The sequence below is a fragment of the Rhineura floridana genome, chromosome 8 (assembly GCF_030035675.1).
Source record: "Rhineura floridana isolate rRhiFlo1 chromosome 8, rRhiFlo1.hap2, whole genome shotgun sequence".
NCBI lineage: Eukaryota > Metazoa > Chordata > Lepidosauria > Squamata > Rhineuridae > Rhineura > Rhineura floridana.
In genome coordinates this window covers 101,293,910-101,321,511 of record NC_084487.1, presented here as the reverse complement: position 1 = coordinate 101,321,511, position 27,602 = coordinate 101,293,910, and the positions used below count along the sequence as shown (strand labels likewise).

Below are 27,602 nucleotides of genomic sequence, written 5' to 3'. Positions count from 1 at the left end.
CACCATGACTGAAGATCTCATGCCATCAGTGTCAACAAAACTGACTTTGGAACTTCCTATGAGATCAGTTCCTCCCATATAATTTCCTTATGTATTAACATAGTATTGTGTGGTGCTTAATTTTCATGCAAAGGCACTGTCACACTCACAGTCCTTCACTTAAAAAAATGAGATGGTACAGTCATCTCATAGAAACTATACCACTGTGCTACCATAGTTCTGAATTAGCCAGCAAGAAATGTACAAGAATAATTAAAAATGAAAGTAACATTTTCAATTAAGTTGGGGGGAATAACAGAATCCAAATACCGACAACAAACTATATCCCGAGAAGCAGAATGCTAATATAAGTCAGCAGCAGCAGGGAAGCTTTAAAAGAAGTTATGGCAAGTATTATTGATGAAAGGAACAAAGTGTCATAGAGAGTAAATGCTATGTGAAAACCTACTCCACCATTTAGCCCTGAAACAAAAGAATACATATATAAATAGGTGGTGTCCACTCCTGATTTATGACAGTTATAACTGACATACTGCAGCACTGAGGGGTTTTTTTAATGTTCACCCAAGATGCTGTTGCTAAACTTCCATCTTCTGTACTATATTCTTTGTAATTTTAAAATCTTTGCCTTCTGAAATTATTCACTTTTACAAAATATAAATGGCTTAATCTGGCAACAACAAAACAAACTGGCTCTTGTGTTTAGATAGTTTGGCATCAACAAATGATACTATGTCTTACATGATCAAGATAGCAATCTGTAACATCAGCTCCAGGCACTCTTCTCGTAGAAGAATAAATAACCCAAAATGATTCAAGGCAGCAACCAGAGGGGTTTGAAAGTCTCCTCCATTGTTTATTTTCTTTCCCCAATTAGAACTGTGTTATGAACCAAGCTAAACAAAAACACTTTCAAGTTGGAGGACTAAATTGCAAAATCGTAATTGTCAATAACTTGATCTGTGTGAGAGCCAGGAAGTGACTAAAAAGATACTCCAAAAGTAGGTATCTAATAAATATTTGAAATTTTAATTTTGGGAGCAAAAATGCCATATTCTTTGCTGAGGATAAGCGTTTCAGTATAGCAACAGCTTTGGGCATTGTTATCATGGATCTGTGGGAAATAGGAAAAGGGGAAGGGGAGGAATTTGAAGAGGTTGCACATGATATCAAACAAACCATCCTTTTTATTTTTCTCCTATTTCTGCAATAATTATTTGGAAACAGGTTGTTAGATTTGTGACACAAATCAAGTATAAGGATGGTCCTTTTATGGAAGGGGGAGAAATTCGATTCAGTTCACATTAAAGGTGACCGAAACACAGTCATCCTTTGAAATTCACATTTTTTTCAGTTTGCAATGTAGTATTCAGTCAAACTTGTTTATCCTAGGGTAAAGTATGCATAGATTTTTTTTATAGCATAAATAACAAACAGAATTGCATGGTATTAGGAAAAATTGCTTTGCAAAAATGTGTATATTAGGCAAAAGTGTACATTATGAGAAATTTGCACTAAAATACTGATGAATTTTCATGAGGACATTTTTTTAAAATGATGTGGAAATATAGAGAACTGAACTGAAGACCAAAAAAAATGATAAACTGGGAGACAGTTTCTTCCACCCCGCAGCCATTGCACAGAATGGGAAAAGGGTGCATCCTATTCAATGGGAGATAGCCAACTTTTTAAATGCCATAACTCAACACAAAGTGAAACAACAAGCATGTTAGTCTTTTATGTGCTTGGTAAGATCTGAGCAAACAAATAAACTAACAAATCAGAAAATCCTTTCTTTGTGAAGATTACATATCAGCATTTGCTGGTTAAAATGCTGAGCACACAATGCCACTTTTTGGCAAAGAAAAAAAAATGGGATTAACTGGAGAAGCCACAATCCAAAGGCCTATCGTTTTGAATTAAAAACAAATTATTGCCAGAACACTTATTAAACCCTGTTGATAGATACCAATCAGACTTACATGTGCATAACTGTGCAGTCATAAAATTAGAAGCATCAGTGTATATTACAAAAATTAACAGCTCAGTCCATTGCCCCCAAGAGGCTTGCTGTCAGCATCTCAGTCCATTCAAAGTCAAACTAAAAACAGCATGCCTGAGAGTCAATCTATCCCACAGGTACCTTTTTGTTCCCTCAGATCACAGAGGAGGCATTGCTTGTGTCATATTCTTTTCTGAACCAAGACTTTTAAGCCATTGGGTAGAACAGGAGTAGCCAACGTGGTGATCTCCAGAAGTTACTGGACCACAGCTCAGCTCATCCTTGACTATTGGCCAAGCTGGATGGGGCTGATGGGAATTGCAGTCCAACAACTTCTGTAAGCACATTTGTTGACTACCCCTGGAGTAGAGTCTTTTCAATCCTACAAAGCCCTTCTTGATGTCTTGTCTTTGCCATTTTGCCAAAACCTTCTGATTCGTAAATGTGTTCAGTTACTAAATAGTAGATTTCCATATTTATATGATATGTTATATTCTACTGTTATTAAATATTGGTTTTATGTGGTGGCAGCTGATGGCTCAATGTCAGTGGGGCAGTGGAATCTGTTTCGGGTTTTAGTCCAAACTTTTATTTATTATTTATTTATTTATTTAATTTAATTTATATACCGCCCTAAGCCCAAGGGCTCTCTGGGCGGTGTACATAAAATAAAGCAATCAGGAATATATAAATACAATAAAACAATAGAATCAAACCAACAAAGGTAAACAAAAATAATCAAACAGTAGCAAAATACAACAATACATATAATAATACGCATTAAAATGCCTGGGAATATAAAAAGGTTTTCACCTGGTGCGGAAAAGATAGCAGCGTCGGCGCCAGGCGCACCTCATCGGGGTGACCATTCCATAGTTCAGGAGCCACAACCGAAAAGGCCCTAAAGAGCTAAAGCTCTTTGAAAGTTCAAACAAACCCAGAGCGGATTCCACTGCCTCACTGACATGGAGCCACCAGTCACCATTAGTTTTATGAGTATTGTTGTGTGTGTATTCATTCACACATACGCATGCCATGTCTTCCATGGTTTTCCTTTTTAAAAGGAATATATCTAATATGGTAGGTGGAAGCGGCATGACAGACAGGGCAGAGCTGTTACACTGGCTTTCCAGCGGGTGGGTTCCTTTTGCTAACTGGGAGAGAGAGGGCTGAAGCAGCAGGGAGGTTGGTACAGTGCAAACACACATGTGAAGCCACACCAGCACTCCTGCAGGTGTTGCTTACTCTGAGCAGACCTCCCCACCACCTCACCCAACCCACCTGCCAGAAAGCTAGTGTACCAGCTGCACCCCATCCAGCAAGCCACTTCTGATGGTGGGACTTCTATTTTATATATATATTCAACAGGCATTTTAAAGGCAAACACTATAGACAACGGGTGAGAAAATCTATTACTGAGGGATCCGCATCGGTAGTCAACTCAGGTAGGGAGTGCCAACAAAAAAGGAGCCAAGACCGGGCCAGTGAACCTGCTTGTGGGTAACAGCTTGCTGGTGGGAATCCCGAGATTTACTGAAAGGTAACAAATATTTGTATTTTTTTTAAAACAAACAAACCTAAAAGGGACCCTCCTTCCCCCCCAACCCTCCCCCCCCAAACCTAGCTCACTGAGGATTACACATGCTCAGTAGTCAAGGAACGTTAGCTGTTAGTTGGGAAAAACCCGGAAAAAACTTGTTTGTATGTGGAATGACCTATTGCGCTCCTTACTCCCAAAAGTATCTTGGTGGCTGGAACCCTGAATAGGCAGACTCCTGCTAGGTGGGGAGGATACATTGCAACATTTTGTTGCAGGTATGATATGCGCTCCCTAATGGCAAACTGAAATGGTTGACTGCCTGTAAGTTTGGGAATGAAAAAGGGTCCACCTCAAAAGAAGGTTGTCAGTTCTATATGTTTGCGGGACTTCCAAGCTAAACAGAAGTATTTAAGTGTATCAGTCACTCTTATCAAAGATAAGACCTTCAATTAATGAACTAATGCAAAACCTTCAATTAATGTTAATAAGCCTTATTATTCAGTTTGGCTACCTATACCTGTTTGTCATTCTTTTTATTTCTTTGCAAAAGCTCATTGCAGCTGTGCCAGGATATTTTCCTGAACAGTAGGATGAAAAGAATATTAAATATTTATTAAATAATTATGTTTTATGTGTACAGCTCTTGAAACCCACAGTATTCACTGTGCTTTTAATAACTACTGCTTCCCGCCCCCCTTTTATTTTAGCTGGAAACTACGTTGGAACATTCGGAAAAGTGTGAAAGCAGGTGGATACCTAAGAATTCCTCAAGCATCCTTAATCATTTTTTGGCTTGCAGGAAAATATATGAATTGGCTCCACGCTCCTGTGGAGATCCTAAGCACTGTGAATGGAAAGAGAATAGGTCCCAGGGCTGTTCCACAACTGTTTGTGCAAGAATATTTAGAAGGTTTCTTGCTGTGTTCAGATAGGTAGTATATATTAGCTTTATGGTCATAAAGACAGTGCATGACCTCTTGTGAAAGTGAAAGAATATATTTGGACATTCTTTCGCATTGGTAGTGCACATTTTTAGAACAAGTATAGCCTCCAGATTGTTCGTGTTGTTGTTGGACTACAGTTCCTGCCATCCCTCACCATTTATCATGCTGGCTGTGGCTAATGGGAGATGGTGTCTAACAAAATCCAGAGTTGCTGTCCCTGCTATCTTGGGAGGTATAAAACAGACAATTCATGAGTGGAAGACACTCATGCAGAAGAGCACCTTGGGAAACAATCCATAATTTTTGAGGTGTAAGTAAGTAAAACTTTATTTCGGTCACAGACCAGTACATACACATCATAAATAAGTCAAAACCATATAAAATGGGTAAAATAAAGACTGAATAGAAGATTACAATCAGTATACAGGATTCCTATATAATATCATTTGTCACCAATTTCTGGCTTGCAATGGCAGCAACACAGAAACTTGCCACTTTTGCTGTCACCTGTAGATTGATATTTGCCAATAAATGTTCTAAGTAAAAATAATTGGATTTGCATGAAATGCACTGTAAAATTGGAGTAATAAAGTAATAACAAAAATCCCTATAAAAAGAACAATAAAACATGACCCACAGTTTCCAATTTTGAGGTGAGATGAAAAAAATATATGTGGTCAGTCATACATATAAGTCACCACTTGATCCAGCCCTGAGCTGACTGCTTTAAGTGATATTGGGTAAAATCGTAAAGAAGGAAGGCTGCTTAATAAACTCCCCCTATTTATTTGTGGTTAACCCTCCTCCCAGCCCAGTGAATCAGAGAGCTGTCATGATTACCAGTGGAGTTTATTTAATTAATGATAGCAGGTTAAAAAGATTAACAAGGGTGTAAAAGTTTAATTGCTACCATTATCTAACTGCTTTTTTAAAAAAATAAAAATAAAAATAAAGCACTAATCTTAAAGTTGGCATAAGCATGCAGATATGTACCATTTATAGCATTTCCCATTCAGTATTTAAGCCAGTTGTCAGTTCCATCCTCAGGGGCATTCCATGTATTTCAGAAGTTAGGGTTACTATTCAGAGCTCCTAATGTCAGGGAACCCTACTTGCCTCTTTTTAATTATATGCACGTTGAGTATACATTGCGAGTGAAGGGGCAAAATAAGACAAGGACACATCAGCTTGGGTTGAACAAGGGCCACTTTATTAAACTATACAAAAACACCTTTTAAAGTGACCTGCAGAGGGAAACCTAGGTGCGGAACTATCTATAAGCAAGCATCTTGCCATACAGCTCATGGGCGACCAGCCCCTGCTTGGGACAAGGGCAAGCCCCATCTGCTTACCCCTTCCACCAGCCACACCCAGTAGGTGAGTAGGGGGGCCTTCTCAGGTCACCACCCCCCGGGGCCGCACAACCCTCGGATGGATGAGTTAAGTTATTTTTATTATTATTATTTATTGATTTTTTATACCGCCCCACTAGCATAGCTCTCTGGGCGGTGTACAACAAATATAATAAATACAATAGAATCACATAGAACAATACAAAAAATATAAATGCAAATCCATAATCTAAAACCAGTTAAAACATATTTAAGAAAAACTAAAATGCCTGATAAAATAGGAAGGTTTTAACTTGGCGCCGAAAGGATAGCAATGTTGGTGCCAAGCGCACTTCTTCGGGAAAACTATTCCACAGTTCGGGGGCCACCACTGAGAAGGCCCTAGTTCTTGTTACCATCCTCCAAGCTTCTCTATGAGTCGGAACTCGGAGGAGGGCCTTCGATGTTGAGCGTAGTGTACGAGCAGGTTCATATCGGGAGAGGCATTCCAAAAGGTATTGTGGTCCAGCGCCGTATAAGGCTTTATAGGTTAAAACCAACACTTTGAATCTGGCCCGGAAGCATATAGGTAGCCAGTGCAAGCGGGCCAGAACAGGTGTTATGTGTTCAGACCGCCTGGTCCTCGTTATTAGTCTGGCCGCCGCATTTTGCACCAGCTGTAGCTTCCGAACCATCTTCAAAGGCAGCCCTACGTAGGCTTCTAAGTACAGTAAGTAAGCGCATTGCAGTAGTCCAATCGAGAGGTTATCAGAGCATGAACAACTGAGGTGAGATCTTCTCTGTCCAGATAGGGACGTAGCTGGGCCACCAACCAAAGTTGGTAGAACGCATTCCGTGCCACTGAGGCTACTTGAGCCTCGAGTGACAGAGAAGGATCTAAAAGTATTCCCAGACTACGAACCTGCTCTTTCAGGGGGAGTGTAACCCCATCGAGAACAGGATGAGTATCCACCATCTGATCAGAGAAACCACCCACCATCAGCATCTCAGTCTTGTCTGGATTGAGCCTCAGTTTATTAGCTTTCATCCAGTCCATTATCGCAGCCAGGCAACAGTTCAGCACATTGACAGCCTCACCTGAAGAAGATGAAAAGGAGAAGTAGAGCTGCGTGTCATCAGCATACTGGTGACAATGCACTCCAAAACTTCTGATGACCGCACCAAGCGGCTTCATGTAGATGTTAAAAAGCATGGGGGACAGAACTGACCCCTGTGGGACTCCATATTGGAGGACCCACGGCGTTGAGCAATGTTCCCCAAGCACTACCTTCTGGAGATGACCCGTCAAGTAGGAGCGGAACCACTGCAAAGCAGTACCTCCAACACCCAACTCCACAAGCTACTCCAGAAGGATACCATGGTCGATGGTATCAAAAGCCGTGAAGAGATCAAGAAGAATCAACAGAGTTACACTCCCTCTGTCTCTCTCCCAACATAGGTCATCATACAGGGCGACCAAGGCTGTCTCAGGGCCGAAACCGGGCCTAAAACCCGATTGAAATGGATCTAGATAATCGGTTTCATCCAATAGCGCCTGGAGCTGGCTAGCAACCACTTGTTCCAAGATCTTGCCCAGGAATGGAACATTCGCTACTGGTCTGTAGCTATCAAGATTTTCTGGGTCCAAGGAAGGTTTTTTCAGAAGTGGTCTCACTACTGCCTCTTTCAGACAGCCAGAGACCACTCCCTCTCGTAAAAAGGCATTTATCACTTCCCTGGCCCAGGTAGCTGTTCCATCCCTGCTAGTTTTTATAAGCCAAGAGGGGCAAGGATCTAGTGCAGAAGTGGTTGCACGTACCTGTCCAAGCAGCTTGTCCACGTCCTCAAGCTGAACCAACTGAAACTCATCCAACAAAACATGACAAGACTGTGCTCCGGACACCTCCTTAGGATCAACTGCTATAAACTGGGAGTCTAAGTCCCGGCGAATGTATAAGATCTTGTTCTGGAAGTGCCCAGCAAACTCATTACAGCAGGCTACCGATGGTACTATCGTGTCCTTAGGGCCAGAATGAAGTAGCCCTTGGACAACTCTAAAAAGCTCCGCTGGGTGGGAAAGAGAAGACTTAATGGTGGCAGCAAAATATCTTCTTTTCGCCACCCTCACCGCTTCTAAGTACAGTTTTGTAGAGGCACTTACCAGTGCATAGTTGCATTCGTCGGGAGTTCGCCTCCACCGCCGCTCAAGCCGCCTCCTATCTTGTTTCATCGCTCTCAGCTCTGGAGTGTACCAAGGAGCTGTATGAGCTCTACACAGGAGAGGGCACGTGAGAGGAGCAATCGTGTCAACAGCAGAGGAGCAATCGTGTCAACAGCCTGAGCCATCTCCGTATTCCACAGTTCAACCAGGGCTTTGACAGGAGCGCCAGTCTTTTCAGCCGGAAAATCCCCCAGAGCCCTTTGAAAACCCTTAGGATTCATTAGTCTCCGGGGGCGGACCAATTTAATAGGTCCCCCACCCTTGCAGAGGGGAAAAGCCGCTGTGAGTCTGAACTTCAACAAGCGGTGGTCTGTCCATGACAAAGGAAGAGATGTAAAATTCCCCACATCCAGATCGCCATCTCCATGTCCCATAGCAAAAATAAGGTCTAGGGTATGCCCCGACACATGCGTTGGGCCATTAACATATTGGGACAGCCCCATGGTTGTCATGGAGGCCATGAAGTCCTGAGCCGCCCCAGACAAAGTAGTCTCGGCATGGATGTTGACATCCCCCAGTACTAAGAGTCTGGGGGATCTCAGCAATACCTCCGAGACCACTTCCATCAGCTCAGTTAGGGCAGCAGGGTGGGCGGTACATCAACAGGATTCCCAGTCTGTCCCTCTGACCCAACACAAGGTGCAAACACTCCAGACCAGTTGTTACGTGGACATGGTGCTTGATGAGAGAGATGGAACTCTTATAGACCACAGCAACCCCCCCTCCCTGACCCTCAGATCTACCATGATGCTGAACCAAGTACCCCGGTGGGCAGAGCTGGGAAAGGCTAGCCTCTCCCTGCTCACCCACCCAGGTCTCGGTTATGCATGCCAGATCGGCCGCTTCATCCACAATCAAATCATGGACAAGGGAGATTTTACTGTGTACCGATCTGGCATTTAGAAGCAGCAACTGGAGATCTGAGGGTTGGCTGAGAGGACAACCAACAACCCTGTGGGTGTGAGGAGGACTGGAACAAGGCACAGCCACTACTTGTCTGGGCCGCATTCCCCTTACCTGGCATGTCCTTCTCACAACACCATACCTCCCTCTGCCCGTCACTACGCTAATTGGGGTCCCCTCAAGTCCTCCCATTTGTTGGTAAAGCCCCCTTCCCAGGCACATAATAAAAACTTATATATATCAACTTACATACTCATTCACCAATGAACACAAACACATATACACATCCAGACATTCAACCATACCAAGTACCAAACACAGTCCCACACTCTATACACACAAGCGCCGGCGTGAGAGCACTCTTCTTCCAACAGGAAAAACCTCGTCGTCAGATGGTGTCAAAGATGTTAAACATATGTCAGGTAGCCTCCTCGAAAATGGGCAGCATCGTTATTAAAACAGTCCAGTCCTCGTCTTTATCCACCAGGCATGGCAAAACAGTCACAGATAGTAAGGGCATGCACCCCAAGTCCAGCTGTAATTCTAGCCCACGGATCACAGGCTAGAGGCAGATTGCTGGCCCCACCAGATCATCCAAATGCCGTGATCCACATGTCTATGTAAGGCAATGCCAAGAAATCAAGTGCCGGAGAACAGGACACCTTGTTCTACAACGGCCGCCCGGGAAAGGGTCAAGACAAAAGGAAGAACAGAGAGGGGGGAAAGAAAAAGCCCCCACCTTCTAGCGGCACCTACTGCTCCCGCGGCTGCAAAGAGAGGTAATGCGGTCTAAACTCACCTCCCCGCTGTTTCCAAGTTGGCCCCAAAAGCAGCCCATATCCTGCCCTCAAGCCGCAAAGCTCTGACAGACAGGCCTCTGGAACCACCAATCACCTCCAAAGGTGCCTAAGGGGGCCACCGAGCTGTCCTCACCTATTTCCCTTTCCACACCTTCCCACACCAGTGCCCCAATTATAAACTGCCCTCCTAGGGCAATTAAACTTCGACCATAACAAAATAGCCAAATTAGCCAAATTCACCTATTAATCACAATGCCCCCTAACCCGATTCCATCCGACTCTCACAGTGTGGAGTAGGCAAAAAACCTGCCCGCCAAACAAGGGTGGGCAGGGTAAAAATTCCTACTCGGTCCCGAAGCGACCATTGAACACACTATAAGAGAGGGAGGGCAGGGTGGATGTCGCTCGCTGAAAGAGGAGGTAGGAGGGGCGGCCTGGCTTTAAATAGGCCCATGGCCCCTCCCCTCCCTGCCGGACATCACACACACATAACGCTGCAACACACAATGTTGCCCTTAACGAAGATGGCCGCGGCAGCATCGCTCCCTCCTCGCAACTATGCCCCGCTTATCCATGCTGCACAGGTCAGTGGGGCTTCATTTGTGAGTGAAGGGGCGAAATAAGACAAGGACACATCAGCTTGAGTTGAACAAGGGCCACTTTATTAAACTATACTAAAACACCTTTTAAAGTGACCTGCAGAGGGAAACCTAGGTGAGGAACTATCTATAAGCAAGCATCTTGCCATACAGCTCATGGGTGACCAGCCCCTGCTTGGGACAAGGGCAAGCCCCATCTGCTTACCCCTTCCGCCAGCCACACCCAGTAGGTGAGTAGGGGGGCCTTCTCAGGTCACCACCCCCCAGGGCCGCACAACCCTCGGGTGGATGAGTTAAGTTGGCCCCAAAAGCAGCCCATATCCTGCCCTCAAGCCGCAAAGCTCTGACAGACAGGCCTCTGGAACCGCCAATCACCTCAAAGGTGCCTAAGGGGGCCACCGAGCTGTCCTTACCTATTTCCCTTTCCGCACCTTCCCGCCACAAAAAGGGGACAAATCTCTATTTAGTCCCCTTTTACCCACTGCCGAGAAGCACCTCTCACAGACACCTCTCCAGGTCTGCCAAAAAGACGTTACCTGCGTCAGACAGGTGAACGCCATCGGCCCTGTACAGTTCACCCATCCAATGCTGAATGCAGGGTGTGAAATAGCCAACCCCCCCTGCTCCAGAATAGCCAACCGAATTTGCCGGTTGGCCTTCTTTCGCGCTTGGTCTATCCCTATCGGGCTCCAGACACCACGCCAAACCCTTCGCGGGAGTATGTCTGACCAAAGCAGACGTACCCAAGGCCGAAGTTGCCTTATTAACTGCATGCCATGCATGCCTGCCAAACTGAGGGCCATGCCCTTTCGTTGCAACTGAGGGCCATGCCCTTAAGTAACTGAGGCCATCGTTGCCTCCTGAACTGCATGTCCACACATGCCTGCCAAACTGAGGGCCATGCCCTTCCGTTGCCTCCTGAACTGCATGTCCGCACATGCCTGCCAAACTGAGGGCCATGCCCTTCCATTGCCTCGCCAACTGCATGTCCGCACATGCCTGCCAAACTGAGGACCATGACCTTAGGTAACCGAGGCCATTGTTGCATCCCGAACTGCATGTCTGCACATGCCCGCCAAACTGAGGACCATGACCTTAGGTAACCGAGGCCATTGTTGCATCCCGAACTGCATGTCTGCACATGCCCGCCACCTGAGGGCCTTGCCTCAAATACTGAGGTCATTCCCAACTCAGGGAATGACCACCACATGCGGAGATGTCCGCACTGAACCAAGCTGGAACAAAGTGGGTAGGAGCCCATCCCAAAGTATTCCTCGCCAGCCAAGCCACCACACTGCAGCCCATTGACTGAGGCCTAACTGTAAGCCCAGGATAGGGTGTGCAGCTGCTCCATCCCTGTCCAGCAACATTGCCAGTCCATCAATGTTATACAGGTACAACTCCCTTCCCTGGAGATATCTGATTACTGGAGGGCCCATCGAGACAAATCTCCCTTGGATCCAGCCACCACCTCACCTATCCGAAAAGCTCCAAAAACCAGCATAAGGGCTGCTGTCTGGAATAGTCTGGCTTAATAGCTTGAGGAGCATACTGTTTTTCACTGGCCCACCATACTCAATAAAATGTCCCGTGAGAAAGGGCAACGGGGATCGAGAGTGGCAGGGTGTTCTCTAGCCCACCCAGGTAACATACGGCGGACTCTAAAGTCCCTGGAATAAGTGGGGAAATCATCAGCCTTCACTTCAAAGTGCTTGGACTGAGAGGCCCAGTCTCCAGCCATTCACTAGGCAATCCCAGCAGGTGACTCACTGAATAGGCCACTCTGGTGCATAGCCCTTGCCGGTCCAGAAGTCCTGGGAAAAACCCCTCCTGCATTCTGATAGCTGTGGAGCATGCTGGGGCGACAGACCAGCTTATGGCCATCTTTGACTCTGCTCCCCAATCTCCCAATGTGCGGTTGCACAGCACAGCTGAACCACTCCACCTGAGTCTACCTTACCATGCCCCAAAAGAAAACATTAAAATCTGGGCACTAGAGAACAAAGGAACAGACATGGGCCATAACCCTACCGTTCCAAAATAGAAGGAAGTCACAGACCTGTCCCATGACCATGTTATCCCACTAAAATGGACGGAAGAGTTCCCAAGCCTCACTGCCTATAAGTCCAAGCCTGCAGCCAGCACGAAAACCCTGATGCATCCACGGACTTCCAGTTCTACATCCCAGCCCTACCTAGAGATGCTATGGACCTTCAGCCTGCAGTTCAGAGGCTCTAGCCCTGAGCTATGTCACGTAATTCTACAGCAAGTTAGTTAGTTCTTCCCCAGGAGTGTGGGAAAACTAGACCAAATGATTTGGGCCAGAATATAAAATGTAACCTGCAGTTTGGCTCTAATTTCTTGATCAATATTTGATCACAACAAGCATTAAATTATTATACAGCCACAAACCTGAACCTGTAGTAAGGCTGTGAAAGCCCTGCTGCGACCTCATAAACCACCGGAAAAGACCTCTAATACCTGGAGGGCAGACAAGAAACACTTTCTTGGCCTAACTGGCATAAAGCCCTTACTGACTGACCACATGAGTATGATTGGTGGTGAATTAGGTGGTACGCCCAGGAAGGTTAACACCGGGCAGGATGGTCCATTGACACAGCCATTAAGATGAACCAGTTACATAGCCATTCCATAATCTGTGACATCAGGTGTTAACATGCATCCAAATTTTTTACCCTCTCGTCCCGACAGCCCCTTCAAGGAAGGAGCTGAAGTGCTCCGTGCGAGAATAGAGCAGTCTATATGTAATGCTCTACCTCATAGAATTGACTGAAAAGGCAAAAACCCAGCAGCTATAAATCCCCTTGTATCCCCACAGTAGATGAAAAGACAGATTAGATGTCATACTTTCCCATAGGCAGTGCATTAACTAACTGGTAGGAAGCCATTACTGATTGCCATTGCATCTATGCCCAAGACAAATTTAAGAGCGCAGTCCCTTAAGGCAAGCCCTGAGACTACAATATGGGATCCAGAAACTGAAAGAAAACCCCATAACAAAACAAACCTCCCCAGGAACTGGGCAGTCTGCAAGCAAGGTCCCAGTAACAGGGAGGAACGCTTTCCTTGAGCAGCTACTGCTGGGTGCTTCTCCTCCCTGCTGTGAGGGCCGCTGGCCTCATATTTCCCTGTTTCACATAAAGAAAGGAAATAATTTATGAGTAAGCACACTTTCCCAGACACCATTTTAGTGCAGCTAACCCAGTTCCCCAAAGCACAGATACTGGAGATATGGCGCTGCCACCCATATTTGGCCCACTGCAGCGGCCTCCCCCTTGTAGGCTTCCAAACACCTATCATAATAGATGTCCAAAATGCAAAATTAACATCCTATATCCCTTTCTAGTAAATGATATCATAAATCCAAGAGCAGCAGATGCTGAAGATGTGTTGCTGTCACCAATATGTGGCTGCACTATAGCAGGTTTTCCAACACATATCAAAATAGATGAGCCAATGCAACAGTTGCACGCTATATGTAATTCCAGGTAATGATATCAGAAGTCCTAACTAAAATGTAATTTCAGGTAATGATGTTTCGTTGTTGGTGCCACAATCCTCAGTAAAGGGGGGAAGAGTCTGCCTGGACCTTAAAAGGCAGCCCTATGTCAATAAGAGTCTAAGATCCTGTAATATGAGGGATCTCTATTAGGCAAACCGGGCTTTCCTCTTTGTTCCTATTCCCCAATCAATATGATTACCATCTGCTAAACTTTCCATTCCTAACTAAATTCAGGTAAATGCCTCTTCTGTCTCAGAGTGAACAAATAGCCTGAAATTAACACTTGGAATGCAAAAGGATCGTTCACTTAAGATACAGCGATTTAGACATTTTCTAGCAAACTGTTATCTCCGCCCTTATTATCATATAACTATGAAAGGCCCAAAGGCTAAAAAGGCTCACTAAGCCCCACCAATATACTAATATGTAGTATAATAATCATATAATTAAGTACTTCAAACCTCATACATGCCTGGGCCTAGCAAGAAGTTGTACCTATGCCTGGGCCTAGCAAGAAGTCATAAGCCTCACGAAAGGGCTCTGCCATCACATCATGCATCCACCCTGTAATAATATAATAAAGAACCAACCTGTGTATATCATCAGGGGGGGCTAAGCTGAACCTGTTGGGGGGAGAGTGCTCAGAGGGAACTTAAACTAGAAGGATTAGATACAATTTCTTTTGTTCGTCCCTTTTATTCTGATTTATTTTTAATTTCCCTTTATGTGCATGTGTCTGTCTTTAACCAGTGTATTAGCATGATTATATTTAATTTTGTTTGTATATCCAGTATAGTCTCATTTATTTTTAAACTTCCTGTGTCTTTCTTTTAACCAGCAGCAGCACTAATGTCGCGCTGCTCAATAAAAAGCCTCAATCAACCCATCCACAACTGCTAGGTGGGGGGGAATATCGGACGTGCCACTGCTAGGCCCCACTACGAGGCCCACTGGTCAGGTCCCTTTACGAGGCCTGCCCCAGTCACAGCCACGCCGCAACACTACCACCCACAGCTGTTGGGGCTCCCAAAACCCCCTCTGGGGGTAACCAATTAGGCCTAATAGGCCCAACCAACGCCAACTGTCCTGCAGCTTTCTCTGCTATGGCCCTCATCGTCCTCTCGTTGCTCACTGAAAGAGGAGGTAGGAGGGGCAGCCTGGCCTTAAATAGGCCCATGGCCCCTCCCCTCCCTGCCACACATCACACACACATAACGCTGCGACACACGACGTTGCCCTTAACGAAGATGGCCGCGGCAGCATCGCTCCCTCCTCACAACTATGCCCCGCTTATCCATGCTGCGCAGGTAAGTGGGGTTTCATTTCCCCAGGAAATCGGGACTGAATCAGGAACCAACTGTAGCAAAGGTTTGTCTTGTTTAAAAATATATATTAATATGGTTCTCATGCTTTATGGGGAATACCACTGATATGTACACTATTACAAGCATGTGGCTGATTATTTGAAATGCATGTAAAATGGCCCTGAATGTCAGGTTTTATTGAACTGCTACTAGTGTGCATTTGTCCTGAGAGTCACTGTCTAGCTTTTAACGAGTGACTATTCAGAGTCCAGCACAATGAACTTTATTTTGGTAACTCCATCAACTGGGCCCACCCAGTTCTCTCTCCTTTTAAGCATTCCATGTATGTATTTTTCTTGGATTGGTACAAAATCATTGGATGGTGCATGTGAAGGTGAAAGGAGGATGAATGAATGAAAGGCAAAGCCAATGGAGGTAAGATTATCCTATAAGATTATCCTTCTTCAGAGAAACAGGAGTAATAGAAGTTGTTCAAACTGGTACACCAGTATAATTCAGTAATCAGCAAAGCATTTACCAAAGAGGTATTCGTTAAATCTGTAAAGAACAGCTTCCTGGTGACAAGAAATTGCATAACTCTTGAACAAGGTGATACATTCAGTGGGTAATTTTCATTGCAATGCCACCACTGCATGAGGATTGGCCATTTCTTTCATTCATTTATTCATTTATTTAAATATTTATAAGCCAGCTTTCTAGATCAATCCACCAAGGCAGCCCAAACCAAACCAAGAATGAAAATTCAAGACAATGTTATAATAAATCTTTTAAAATTCAATACAACAACAAAAGCTAATATCCATACTTCTGAGAAAACATGCATAAGATTGTACTGTTAATGTCATGTAATAGCAAGTGCTTAACTTCTGGTTTTTTAAAAATTAATAAATCAAAATTAAGAGAGAGAAATCTAGGTGGTCATTCAAATGTGTTTCTCATGTTTGCAAGTTTCATCCAAACCTGGTCATCGTTAGACAATGTCCTTGGTTTCTCCTACTGCAGAGACTACCACAACTAAATTCATGGATAATGATAACAATCCAATCTTTTTTAAAAAGACATTGTTTAAGAGCAGATGGCAATGTTAACACTTAGCTGGAAATATTGTCTTCTAGAATTCATTTTGGATTCTGTCAGTAATTATAAAGTGTAACATTCCCCACTATAGATGCCTCTGCAGCACATTAAGCTTTTATGAAAGTAAAAGTTAATTACGTATGATGACTAAACTCCAGGGATCATAATTAGCTGGAGTGAATGACTGCACATCAGTAATTAAATGTCATTCCACTTCATCGTACCAATGTTGAAACCCAGCTCTTAAAATGTCATAGGTGCTGGCTTCAGCTATATGTATAGGGCTGTCTCATAAGAACCACAATGGTTAAACACTGGGCAGAACTTTGCTAAATGGAAGCAATAATTAATAATTATGTGTCAGGGGCATCATTTACACAGCAGACAGATCAAACATTTTTCTAGGGCTGTCTGTGAAAAAAGGGCATGGCTGAGACAGTTCTGTTTTTCTGTGCCTTGCCCCCCTTTTCAAATTTATGCATTAGTTCTTCCCCCCCTTCTGATTATTTTCTGCATGACAGGGTGGCTGAATTGCTGCCACAGTATTTGACCATTGAAATATCTAAAAATAAATCACCACACAAAAAGCACTGATCAGTGGTACTTTCATATAAAGAAAGGCTCGTTGCGAAAATGCACAAAGGATTTGTCTCACTGAAGCAGACTTCAGCAGTGTGGCTGAAAGGGACCTATGTGGCATCATTTATTGGACATTGTTTATAGAACTCCTGACACACAATCTGGTCACACTAAATTTGCAGATGCTTCAAGTTCCTTCTTATTTAGGGCTCTTGCAGAACAGGCACCATGTACACTTAGCATATGTGAAACCCCAGATTCAGTTCAATCAGGCAATCTTTGGGTAATAAGGCTGGAAAACTACTTCAGTCTGAAACTCAGGAAAGCAAGAAGGAAAAGTCAGTGCTAATCAGCGAAGTGACAATATATAGTTTGATGGGTCAGTAGTTTAAGCTGATGGTGTGCCTGATGTTTTCACTGTATAGCTTTTATTATATACTGAAGATGCACCTTTTCCCCTGGTCTTTAACACCTGAGATATATTTATGAATGTAAATTAATTTTACTTTTACATTTTTACATTGTTGTAACCCACCCTAGGATGTTATGGTAACGGATCGGTAGAAATCTTATTATTAATTATCATCATCATCAACAACAACAACTCTGTGTGTCAGATCATGATATCCTACTTTTCATGCTCCAATGAGAGCTAATGTATATATATAACAAGCAAGCCATGTGATAAACTGGACTGTACAAGTTCAGATTGTAGGTGGGGAAATAACATTACTGAGTGCTCGTCCATTAAAAAAAAAAACCCAGCAACCCTCATTGGACAGTTTTTAAAAAAGATTTCCAGGATACCAACTGTAGTCTAGTCTTCACCATGATATGTCAATTTTGTATGTGAACAAATATTTATGTGGGAGTATTATGTGGGAGTCCACTCTGCAATCCATTGTCTGAAATAGTACAGTCCAGGATAGTTTTGCCATGCTACATTGCTGCTTATGTAGACAAGCATTATCTGATGTGAGGTTGGGGAACTTGTGGCCCTTGGGTTGTTGTTGGACTTCAGCTCCCATCAGCCCCAGCCATCAGTTCCAATGGTCAGGGATGATGGGAACTGTGGTCCAATAATGTCTGTAAGGCCACAAGTCTCCCATCCCTGTTCTATTTATGCCCTGGATTATTGGTGATTGGTCACAATATTTCTTTCAGTTTATGCCATTACAAATTATTTCCCCCTCTAGGATGCACACCGTAACATGATGAGGGCATTTAAGAGTGTTGAAGAAGCTGAGAGCAATGCCATTAGGAGTCTAGACCAAGAGGCCAGACTCCTAGCAAGGGCACCCAAGGCGGAATGGTCAAAGCGGAGAACCAGACTAAGATGCATCCAAACTCAGAGGAAGGCAATGGTAAACCACCTCTGAATACCTCTTACCACAAAAGCCCTATGAACAGAGTATCCAAAATGCAACATGAGATAGTGCTGGAAGATGAGACCCGTAGGTCATATGGCACTCAATGAGCTACTGGGGAAGAACAAAGGACAAGTTCAAGTAGCACTGTGACTAATGATGCAGCTGGGTCAAAGTAAAAAGGAAGACCTGATGCGCACAGATGTGAAAGGAGAGTCCGGAGTTGTACAACGCACATAATAGGAACATGGAATGTGAGAATCATGAACCAGGGAAAGTTAGAAATTGTCAAGCAAGAAATGGAAAGTATCAACATTATAATACTTGGTGTGAGTGAACTAAAATGGATGGGAATGGGACATTTTCAAACAGGCAGCTACAAAATATTTTATGCAGGAAATGAGAAATTAAGAAGAAACAGGGTTGCTTTAATAGTGAGAAGTGATGTAGCAAAAGCAATTAGGAGCTATAATGCAAGGTCTGAGCGAGTGATGTCAATGAGTTTAAATGGGAAACCTATTAACATAACCATCATCCAAATCTATGCTCCAACGGCAAATGCAGAAGAGGAACTGGAGAGATTTTACGCAGAAGTACAGGAAGAAATTGATCACGCACCAAACAAGATGTTCTGATCATCATGGGGGACTGGAATGCAAAAGTAGGGAATAGAGAAGAACTTGGAATTGTGGGAAATGGGGCTTATGAGATAGAAATGAAGCAGGAGAGAGACTTATAGCATTCTGTGAAGCCAATAATTTATTCCTTGCAAACACATTTTTGAGCAACCGAAAAGATGACTGTACATGTGGACATCACCAAATGGTCAATATCGGAATGAAATTGATTATATAATTGGTAGCAGAAGATGGAGAAGTTTCATACTTTCTGTGAAAATAAGACCAGGAGCAGACTGCAGTACAGATCAGGTACTGGTAATATCGAAAATCAGAGTAAAGCTTAAGAAGAAGAACAAAGCAATCTTAATGCCAAAATACAAATCATCAGGAACAGATGGCATACCAGTAGAATTGCTACAAGCTACTGAGACTGCATTTGTCCAAATTTTAACATAAAGCTGTAAAGAAATATGGAAAACTAAACAATGGCCCACAGACTGGAAGGTTTCCATACACATTTCATTTCCAAAGAAAGGGGATCCCAGGGAATGCAGTAATTATTGAAACATTGCCTTAATATCCCATTCAAGTAAAGTAATGCTCAAGAGTCTACAACAAAGGCTCTTACCATATATGGAGTGAGAAATGCCAGATGTCCAAGCTGGATTTAGAAAGGGAAGAGGTACCAGAGATCATATTGCAAACATACTTTGGATAATGAAATGGACGAAGGAATTTTAGAAGGAAATCACCCTGTGCTTTATAGATTACAACAAAGCCTTTGATTGTGTAGATCATGAAAAACTATGGAAAGCTTTAAAAGAAATGGAGGTGCCACAGCATCTGATTGTCGTGATGTGCAACCTATACCCGGGACAAGAGGCTACTGTAAGAACAGAATATGGAGAAACCGATTGGTTCCCCATCAGAAAGGGTGTGAGACAAAAGTGTATTTTATCACCCTATTTATTTAATCTATATGCAGGATATATCATACGGAAAGCGGGATTGGACCAAGATGAGGGAGGTGTGAAAATTGGATGGAGAAATATCAATAATTTAAGATATACAGACAATACCATACTACTAGCAGAAACCAGTAATGATTTGGAACGAATGCTGATGAAAGTTCAAGAGGAAAACACAAAAGCAGGACTACAGCTGAGCATCAAGAAGACTAAAGTAATGACAACAGAAGATGTATATAACTTTAAAGTTGACAGTGAGGACATTGAACTTGTCAAGGATTATCAATACCTTGGCACAGTCATTAACTAAAATGGAGACAATAGTCAAGAAATCGGAAGAAGGCTAGGACTGGGGAGGGCAGCTGTGAGAGAACTAGAAAAGGTCCTCAAATGCAAAGATGTATCACTGAACACTAAAGTCAGGATTATTCAGACCATGGTATTCCTGATCTCTATATATGGATGTGGAAGTTAGACAGAGAAAAAAGCGGATAAGAGAAAAATCCACTCATTTGAAATATGGTGTTGGAGGAGCTTCAGTAGGTGCCGAAAGATAACAGAGATGGCGCCTGTCTAATATTTAAGGGGAGAGAATTCCACAGGGTAGGTTCCACTGGACTAAAGGTGTATTTCCTACTTTGTTTGGAATGGACCTCCTGATAAGATGATATCTGCAGGAGACCCTCACCTGCAGAGTGTAGTGATCGACTGGGTAAGACGGTCTTTCAGATATCCTGGTCCCAAGCTGTATAGGGCTTTGTACTAAAACCAGAACCTTGAACTTAACCCAGTAGTTAATAGGTAGCCAGTGCAATTCTTTCAGCAGTGGGGTGACATGTTAGTGATACCCTACCCCAGTGAGCAGTCACGCCACTGCATTTTGCACCAGCTGGAGCTTCTGGACCAACCTCAGGTAGCCCTACATAGAGCACATTACAGTAATCCAACCTGGAGGTTACCAGTTTATGGACAATAGCGGTCAAGCTATCCCAGTCTAGAAAAGGTCGCAGTTGTCTTAAAAGCTGAAGCTGGTAAAAGGCAGTCTGAGCCACTGAGGTCACCTGGGCCTGTAGCGACAAAGTTGGATCCAGGAGCACCCCCAGACTATGGACCTGCTCTTTCAGAGGGAGTACGACCCCATCCAAAGCAGGCAACTGATCAATTATCGAAACTCGGGAACCACCAACACACAGCACCTCCATCTTGCTAGGATTATTGTCCCTCATCCAGTCCACCACTGAGTCCAGGCAGAGGTACAGGGCTTGCACAGCCTTTCCCAATCCAGATGTTACAGAGACATAGAGCTGGGTATTGTCAGTGTACTACTGATACCTCATTCCAAATCTCCTGATGACTGCTCCCAAGGGCTTCTTATAGATGTTAAACAGCATGGGGAACAAAGATGGTACCCTGAGGCACCTCACAGCACAACTGCCAGAGGGCCGAAAAACAATCACCCAATCCTATTCTCGAAAATGACCTTGGAGATAGGATTGGAACCACTGTAAAACAGTGCCTCTGATACCCATCTCACCAAATCGGCCCAGAAGGATACCATGGTTAATGGTATCAAGAGCCGTCAAGAGTAACAAGGTTGCACTCCCTCTGTCCTTCTCCTGATAAAGGTCATCCATCAGGGCAACCAAGGCTGATTCAATCCCATAACCAGGCCTGAACCCAGACTGGAACAGGCCAAGACAATCTGTTTCATCCAAGAGTACTTGCAATTGCTGTGCCAGAACCCTCTCAATCACCTTCCATAAGAAGGGGGTATTTGCGACCGGTCGGTAATTGTCACAGTCCAATGGGTCCAGTGTGGGCTTTTTCAGGAGCGGTGGGATCACTGCCTCTTTCAAGGCAGCTGGAACCACTCCTCCCACAATGATGCATTGACCACACCCTGGATCCATTCAGTCAAACCCCCTCGGCAAGTTTTAATAAGCCAAGAAGGGCAAGGGTTCAGAGGACATGTTGCTGGCTGCATCATCGCAAGCACCTTGTCCATGTCATCAGGCCACATCAACAGAAACTGATCCCAAGAAGTTGCAGCAGAAACTGCACTGGACACCTCACTGGAGACTACAGTAGATGTGAAAGGGGTACCATGATTGCTATGGAGGCAAGCAACTTTACCCTCAAAGTGCCTTGCAAACAATTCACAGTGGGCCAAATGCTTCCAGTAGTTGAGACAATGTGCATTTATATGAGCAAATGCCATTTCATTGTTGTCATTAGATTCACCTCTGTTTTCTCTTGAGCCATTTATATCAGGGGTTCTCAATCATTATCATTGCTTGCTTTTATTAAAAGTGGCCAATTGACAAATATCACTCTTATTCTAAGGCAGGTGATTGATGGAAATGTGAGAGTTGTAGGGAAGACGACATCAAGGAAGGACAATTCATCTGATGGGACTGCCACCTTGCTGATTCTCTCTCAGTACTCAGATTATGGGTGTAAAGTAAGGGGGCTAACGAAATTCACAACCCACACCACTGACGATGGGATTTGATGGACCTAAATCTTCAAAAATCCTAACTTGCACTTACATGAAAAGAGCACCTTGTACAACAGCTCTTCTCTCAAAACAACCTGGAGATCAACTTAGACTTTATCATTTACCATAGCATAAATGAATGTCACAGACTTCACCATTTCCCTTAATCATAGGTTTAAAAATACCATTCTGCATATCGATTGAATAAGTGAAACTGTAATTGCCATGATGAAATGTACTCCATTTTCATTTTGCTGGATTAAGTAGCCTTCTACCATATGTCATCATTTCTTCGTTCTCACTCACCACCTGAGACAATACTGTCCGGTGCCAGTATGGTCAGAATTGGAGTCCAACAGGAACAGATGGTCAAGCTGTAACTAGGCCAAGCATGGAGGACTAGTTGAAGGAGGGTTTTTTTTGTCTTTTGACATTTCAGAAGTCCCAGCAGCCAATGTCATGTTGAATCTTAAACACTGAAAAGTTCTGAGTGCAGCACATATGTTATCCCTCTTTCCAAAGAAGAGTGAAAGGCATAACAATGGGTTAGCATGGACTGAAAGACAGGGAGGGGGGATAAGTAGCTTATCCCACATGGCGGAAGTTATTGTTAGTACACCAGGTCCAACACTGTTCTCATTTTAGAAAAATGTTGAGTGGGACTAGTGGGAAGAATTGCTGAATGGACAATTAACTGATAAGCTGTTGAATGGTTTATTGCAAAAGTCTGGAATCTCAAGCCTAAACTATTTCAGATGGTACATATGCCTGCAACACTGTAATAAAGCTAGGGCAGGACTGTGATTTTTAGCAGTCACTTGACATAGCTATTGGGAAACAATCATGAAAAGAGAGAATTTGTCTTACCAGGAATCTCTCATGGCATGCAGTCAGAAAGAAGAAACATTGCTATGTAATGTGGCTTTGTGTTCAATACCCAGTGGCCAGATTGCTGGTCACAACCCGAGGCAGACCATTGTTATACCCCAGTTTTCTTAACAACCTCAAATAAGAACATAAGAAGAGCTGACCTGGATTAGGCCGAAAGCCCATCTAGGCCAACATCCTGTTCTCACAATGACCAACCACTATGCTTGTAGGAAGCCCACAAGCAAGACCTGAGTACAAGAGCACTCTCCCCACTTGTGATTTCCACCAACTGGTATACAGAGGCATAGTGCCTCTAACAGCGGGATGAGAACATAGCCACAATGGGTAATAGCAATTGAGAACCTTCTCCTTTATGAATTTGTCTCATCCTCTTTAAAATCATCCAAGTTGGGGGCCATCACTACATCCTGTAGGAGCAAATGCCACTGTGTGAAGAAGTACTTCCTTTTGTCTTTCCTGAATCTTCCAACATTCAGCTTCATTGGGTAGCCCTGAGTATTATAAGAGAGGGAGTCTAAACCAGAGTGTACCTACTAATACACAGGACAGCAGCAATCATCCTCAGGAACCTCACATTCCCCATGGCTGCCTAATACCCAGTCTGTAGGGCATCCTAAGGAACAGAAGGTAATATTTAGAATCCCACCCCACATTTTTCCTAGCAGTTCCAGCTTACCATACTCAAGCAGTTCCAACCCATGTTTCACTTAGAAGTTGGGCTCCCCCTACACAGGCTAGACAAGGCTGGGCAGCCATGACAGATTCTTCTAGGGCTCCTTCTTAAGCACTTGATCGTGCTAAAATTGTTTTGGACATTTTATTAAACCATACTTTGCATAGACCACTTCTCTGCATTATCCTGGTCCCAAGAACAATCTTATAAAGGGCTTAATACCTGATTATGCTGAAGACTGTCTTTTCATGTGAGGGGCTTGAATTTGCAGGCCTGCCACCTGCTCAAAGGCTTTCAGTTTCCTGTCCCTTACTTCCACCTTAGAAAATGGCAGATAACCCAGTAATGTGCATTCAATCATTACACCAGAATCCAAGGTTCCAAGCCAGGGGTATGTCCATTTAAATCACCCTATGGTAGTTGGACTATCATTCCAGTTGTCCCTTCCACTGGCCATACCAGCTGGTCCTTCCAGCTAGCTAAGGGTGGGAGAATCTGACAGTTTCAATTTCTGCCAGTTTCTCATTTTTCCAGTCTTAAATTCAATTCTCCACATTTTCACATCAGTTTTTGATTTTTTTAAAAAAAAGTCCTCATGAAAATTCATTAGTATTTTAGTGCATTTTTTCTGATATACAGATTGTTGCAAAGCAATTTTGCCTAATACACATTTTGCCAAACAATTTTGCCTAATATATAACACATTTTGTATATTATTTTCACTAATATATGCATTTCTGCACACCCTTTATATGCATTATTTTAGATGTCATTTGGCTGGAGAACTGCATTGCAAAAAAAGATGGATGTGTTTTGGTTTGTGTATTGTTTCTGAAAATCTGAATTAGGTAAGTTTGCCTTTAAACGGGAACTGATCAAATTTCTTCCCCATCCATAGCTGAGACTGATGGGAGTTGGAGTCCAAAAACAACTGGACGGCCACAGTTCCCCATCCTTGCTTTATATTAATGCTAGCTCTTTGCAGAGACCAGCATATATCCTTAAGACTCAGTTGTTGAAACAATATCTGTTGGCCCTGAGAGCTTTCAGAAGAGTGCATTTACCTTGACCTACTACCTAGAATTTGCTCCCAGATTACCACACACCAACATAGCCTGGGAAGTTTACAGCCTGTGAAGATCAGAACAGCCCCTATTTCTTCAAGATGCTCTCCACAATCATGAGGACTAAAACCTTGCATTTCTTAAAACAGAAAAATTAAAATTCTCAGAATTCTTCTGGCATTCCAGATGGCTAAATTCTATGCTGTGCAACATACAGAGCTGCCCCAAGATGTATCTTGACTATATGTTTTATTAAAAGCATATCATTTTGCTTCTCTAAGGGACTGATTGGTTGATAGTTGATGGCATGGGCATTGCAGGCCCATGTGGTCTGTATGGGGGGACTGGGAGATCCCTCTCTGTGATCTGCAGCAGGGTCACAAGCAGAGCTTGGAAAAGTTACTTTTTTGAACTACGACCATCAACCCAATCCAGTAGCCATGCTGGCTGGGGTGATGGGAGTTGTAGTTCAAAAAAGTAACGTTTCCAAGTTCTGGTCGGGAGTCGATGCTGCGGTGGATTGTGAAACAGAAGTGCTACCCTCCAACCCTAAGGAGGGGCCCTTTAGGGGCCCCTTTGGGCTGCAGGACCCCTTGGCCAGGGCCCAACCTGGCTGCCCTCTGGTGCCTGCCCTGGTAAAGTTTTATTACTATTGCTATGATATCATTTTATTATTGTAAACTGCTTTGGGATGTACTTATGAATGAAAAGTGGGATAGAAATGATTTAAATAAATTAAATAAATATATTATTCTGCCTGAGGGTAAGCAGCAAGTGACCCCCTGCCCCACAAAGCCAGTCAAGTTATTTTGGCACCTGAGGCAGAAAATCTCACAAGCACCCCTTCCCCGGTCCCTCTGGCAGTAAAACTCAGTCCTGTGCTGAACCTTTGTTTTGTTTTGTTTTGTTTGCAATTTGAGGGGGACGAGGTGAAGAAGCCTCTGAAAAGGCCCAGGAGAGAAGAATGTTATCTTGAAAGGGCTTTTGTAAAGTTCTAATTGCTCTCAGCATTTTGGAAAATATCCTTTTGGTTCTAGTCACCTAGGCTTCCTTGCCCTCAGCATTTCCTAATAGCCCATGTGACCATGCACAATTGTCTGATCACATGGGCATTCAGGAAGTGCTGTAAGCAAGGAAGCCTAAATATAAAGAGTTGTGCACTGCTTCCAGTGCATATATGCTTAAAGTTATTACAGAGAAAAAAATAAACACTTCTCAGCTACCTCATACAGTTAAAAAGGTAAGCACAACCCACGTCTCTGCACTGTCTCTGACAGATACATTTCCATCAAAGTTTTCCAGCAGCAAAAAAGGCAGAAAGAAAAATAGTGCTTCCTTTGCTAGGAGGCAAAGAACTTCATGAAAGCAGATAGCAAGGTTTGGCACAGCACAATAATAATAAATCTTGGCTGCAATCCTAACTACGCTTATCTGGGACTAAGCCCCATTGAATTCAATAGGACTTACTTCTGAGTAGACATGGCTAGAATTGCACTGTAAGGGGACAATGTAATAATAAATGTGATAATAAAAATAAATACAATACTAAACTCACTTATCTGGGAGTAAACCCATCTGAACAAAATGGGACTTACTGCTGAATACACATGTATAGGATTACACTTTAAATAACAATTTGCAGCCCTTTCATGGCACCCAAAAAGTACAGACTGTGATATTTCCCCAGGAAGATCTAATACTCAGTCCTTATGAGAAGGAGTTTTTTTCCATATCTCTTAACCTTTTCTGTAATAGGACATAAACGATGGTTCAAGTGCAGTCTTTTTTTCTTCTTCTTCAAATATTGTAGTCTCACAAACCATAATCACACTTACTGTATGGCTGAATGACTCCCCTGAGTACAGCGTAACTCATAAACACACCCACTGGGTTTCCGGTTCCGGTCGCCGAAGAAGTGTGAGCTTTTTTCCCCAGAGGCTTAGTCAGCTCAGTTATAAACGGCTAATTAGCTTATGAACTTATCAATCTGTAGACTTCCTTTCTACATATATATTTGGAGAACTTGTGGGGCTTAAAAAGAGCTAAAAAGAAAAAAGGAAAAGAAAAAGAATAACGGCTGCTTCCAATTAAAATGAGCAAGCCTGAATTCCTCCCACTCTTTGCTATCAGCTATTAAAAAACCACTCTACTTCTTGCACTTTCACTTTGGAAGTAGGAAGGCTTTCTCATGGTACTAACAAGAAAGGAGAGGAAAGTTTTAGGACTCCCTCCCCCCTCGGAGAGCTTATCCAAAGAAAATAAACAAAAGGAAAAAAATGCAGAAAGTCCCAGCCTGCTTTTTCATCTCCATTACACCATGCCGAAAGCTACTTAGAGTTAAAGGGCCAGCAAAAAATCACAAGTTTTTTTACTCCCCCTTCTCAAAATAAAGCTGACCAAGAATGGAAAGACACTACAACCTGTTTGGACTGGTCTATATCATATAAGGGACTTCCAGATAGTCAGGAGAGGGAGTCCCCGGCAATGAACTTGGCAGAAGAAATCAGGCTAGCTGACAGGCTTGATAAACATGACATTAAACAACTGAGTGATGTCACACAGACCTCAGTGTATACAGACTCGGCCCTACAACACACGGCGAAGGTCATAACTCCAACAATGGTTACAAAGCTCTGTGCTGACTCCCTGGAGACAGATGCCCGATTTCTACAGGCTAG

At 43.4% G+C, this 27,602-nt stretch overlaps 1 protein-coding gene across 2 annotated transcripts in view; it reads right to left on the bottom strand.

The window, feature by feature from the left end:
* LOC133390014 (uncharacterized) overlaps positions 1-27,170 on the bottom strand; it is a 73,176-nt gene extending 46,006 nt beyond the window's left edge. The window contains exon 1 of one of the 2 annotated variants that reach the window (XM_061637855.1): positions 26,760-27,170. In XM_061637855.1, coding sequence (XP_061493839.1) covers positions 26,760-26,799 — 40 coding nt within the window. In that variant the 5' untranslated portion in view covers positions 26,800-27,170. The remainder of the gene's footprint in view (positions 1-26,759) is intronic. The other variant, XM_061637854.1, reaches the window with a different exon arrangement.
* Between the last annotated feature and the right edge of the window lie 432 nt (positions 27,171-27,602).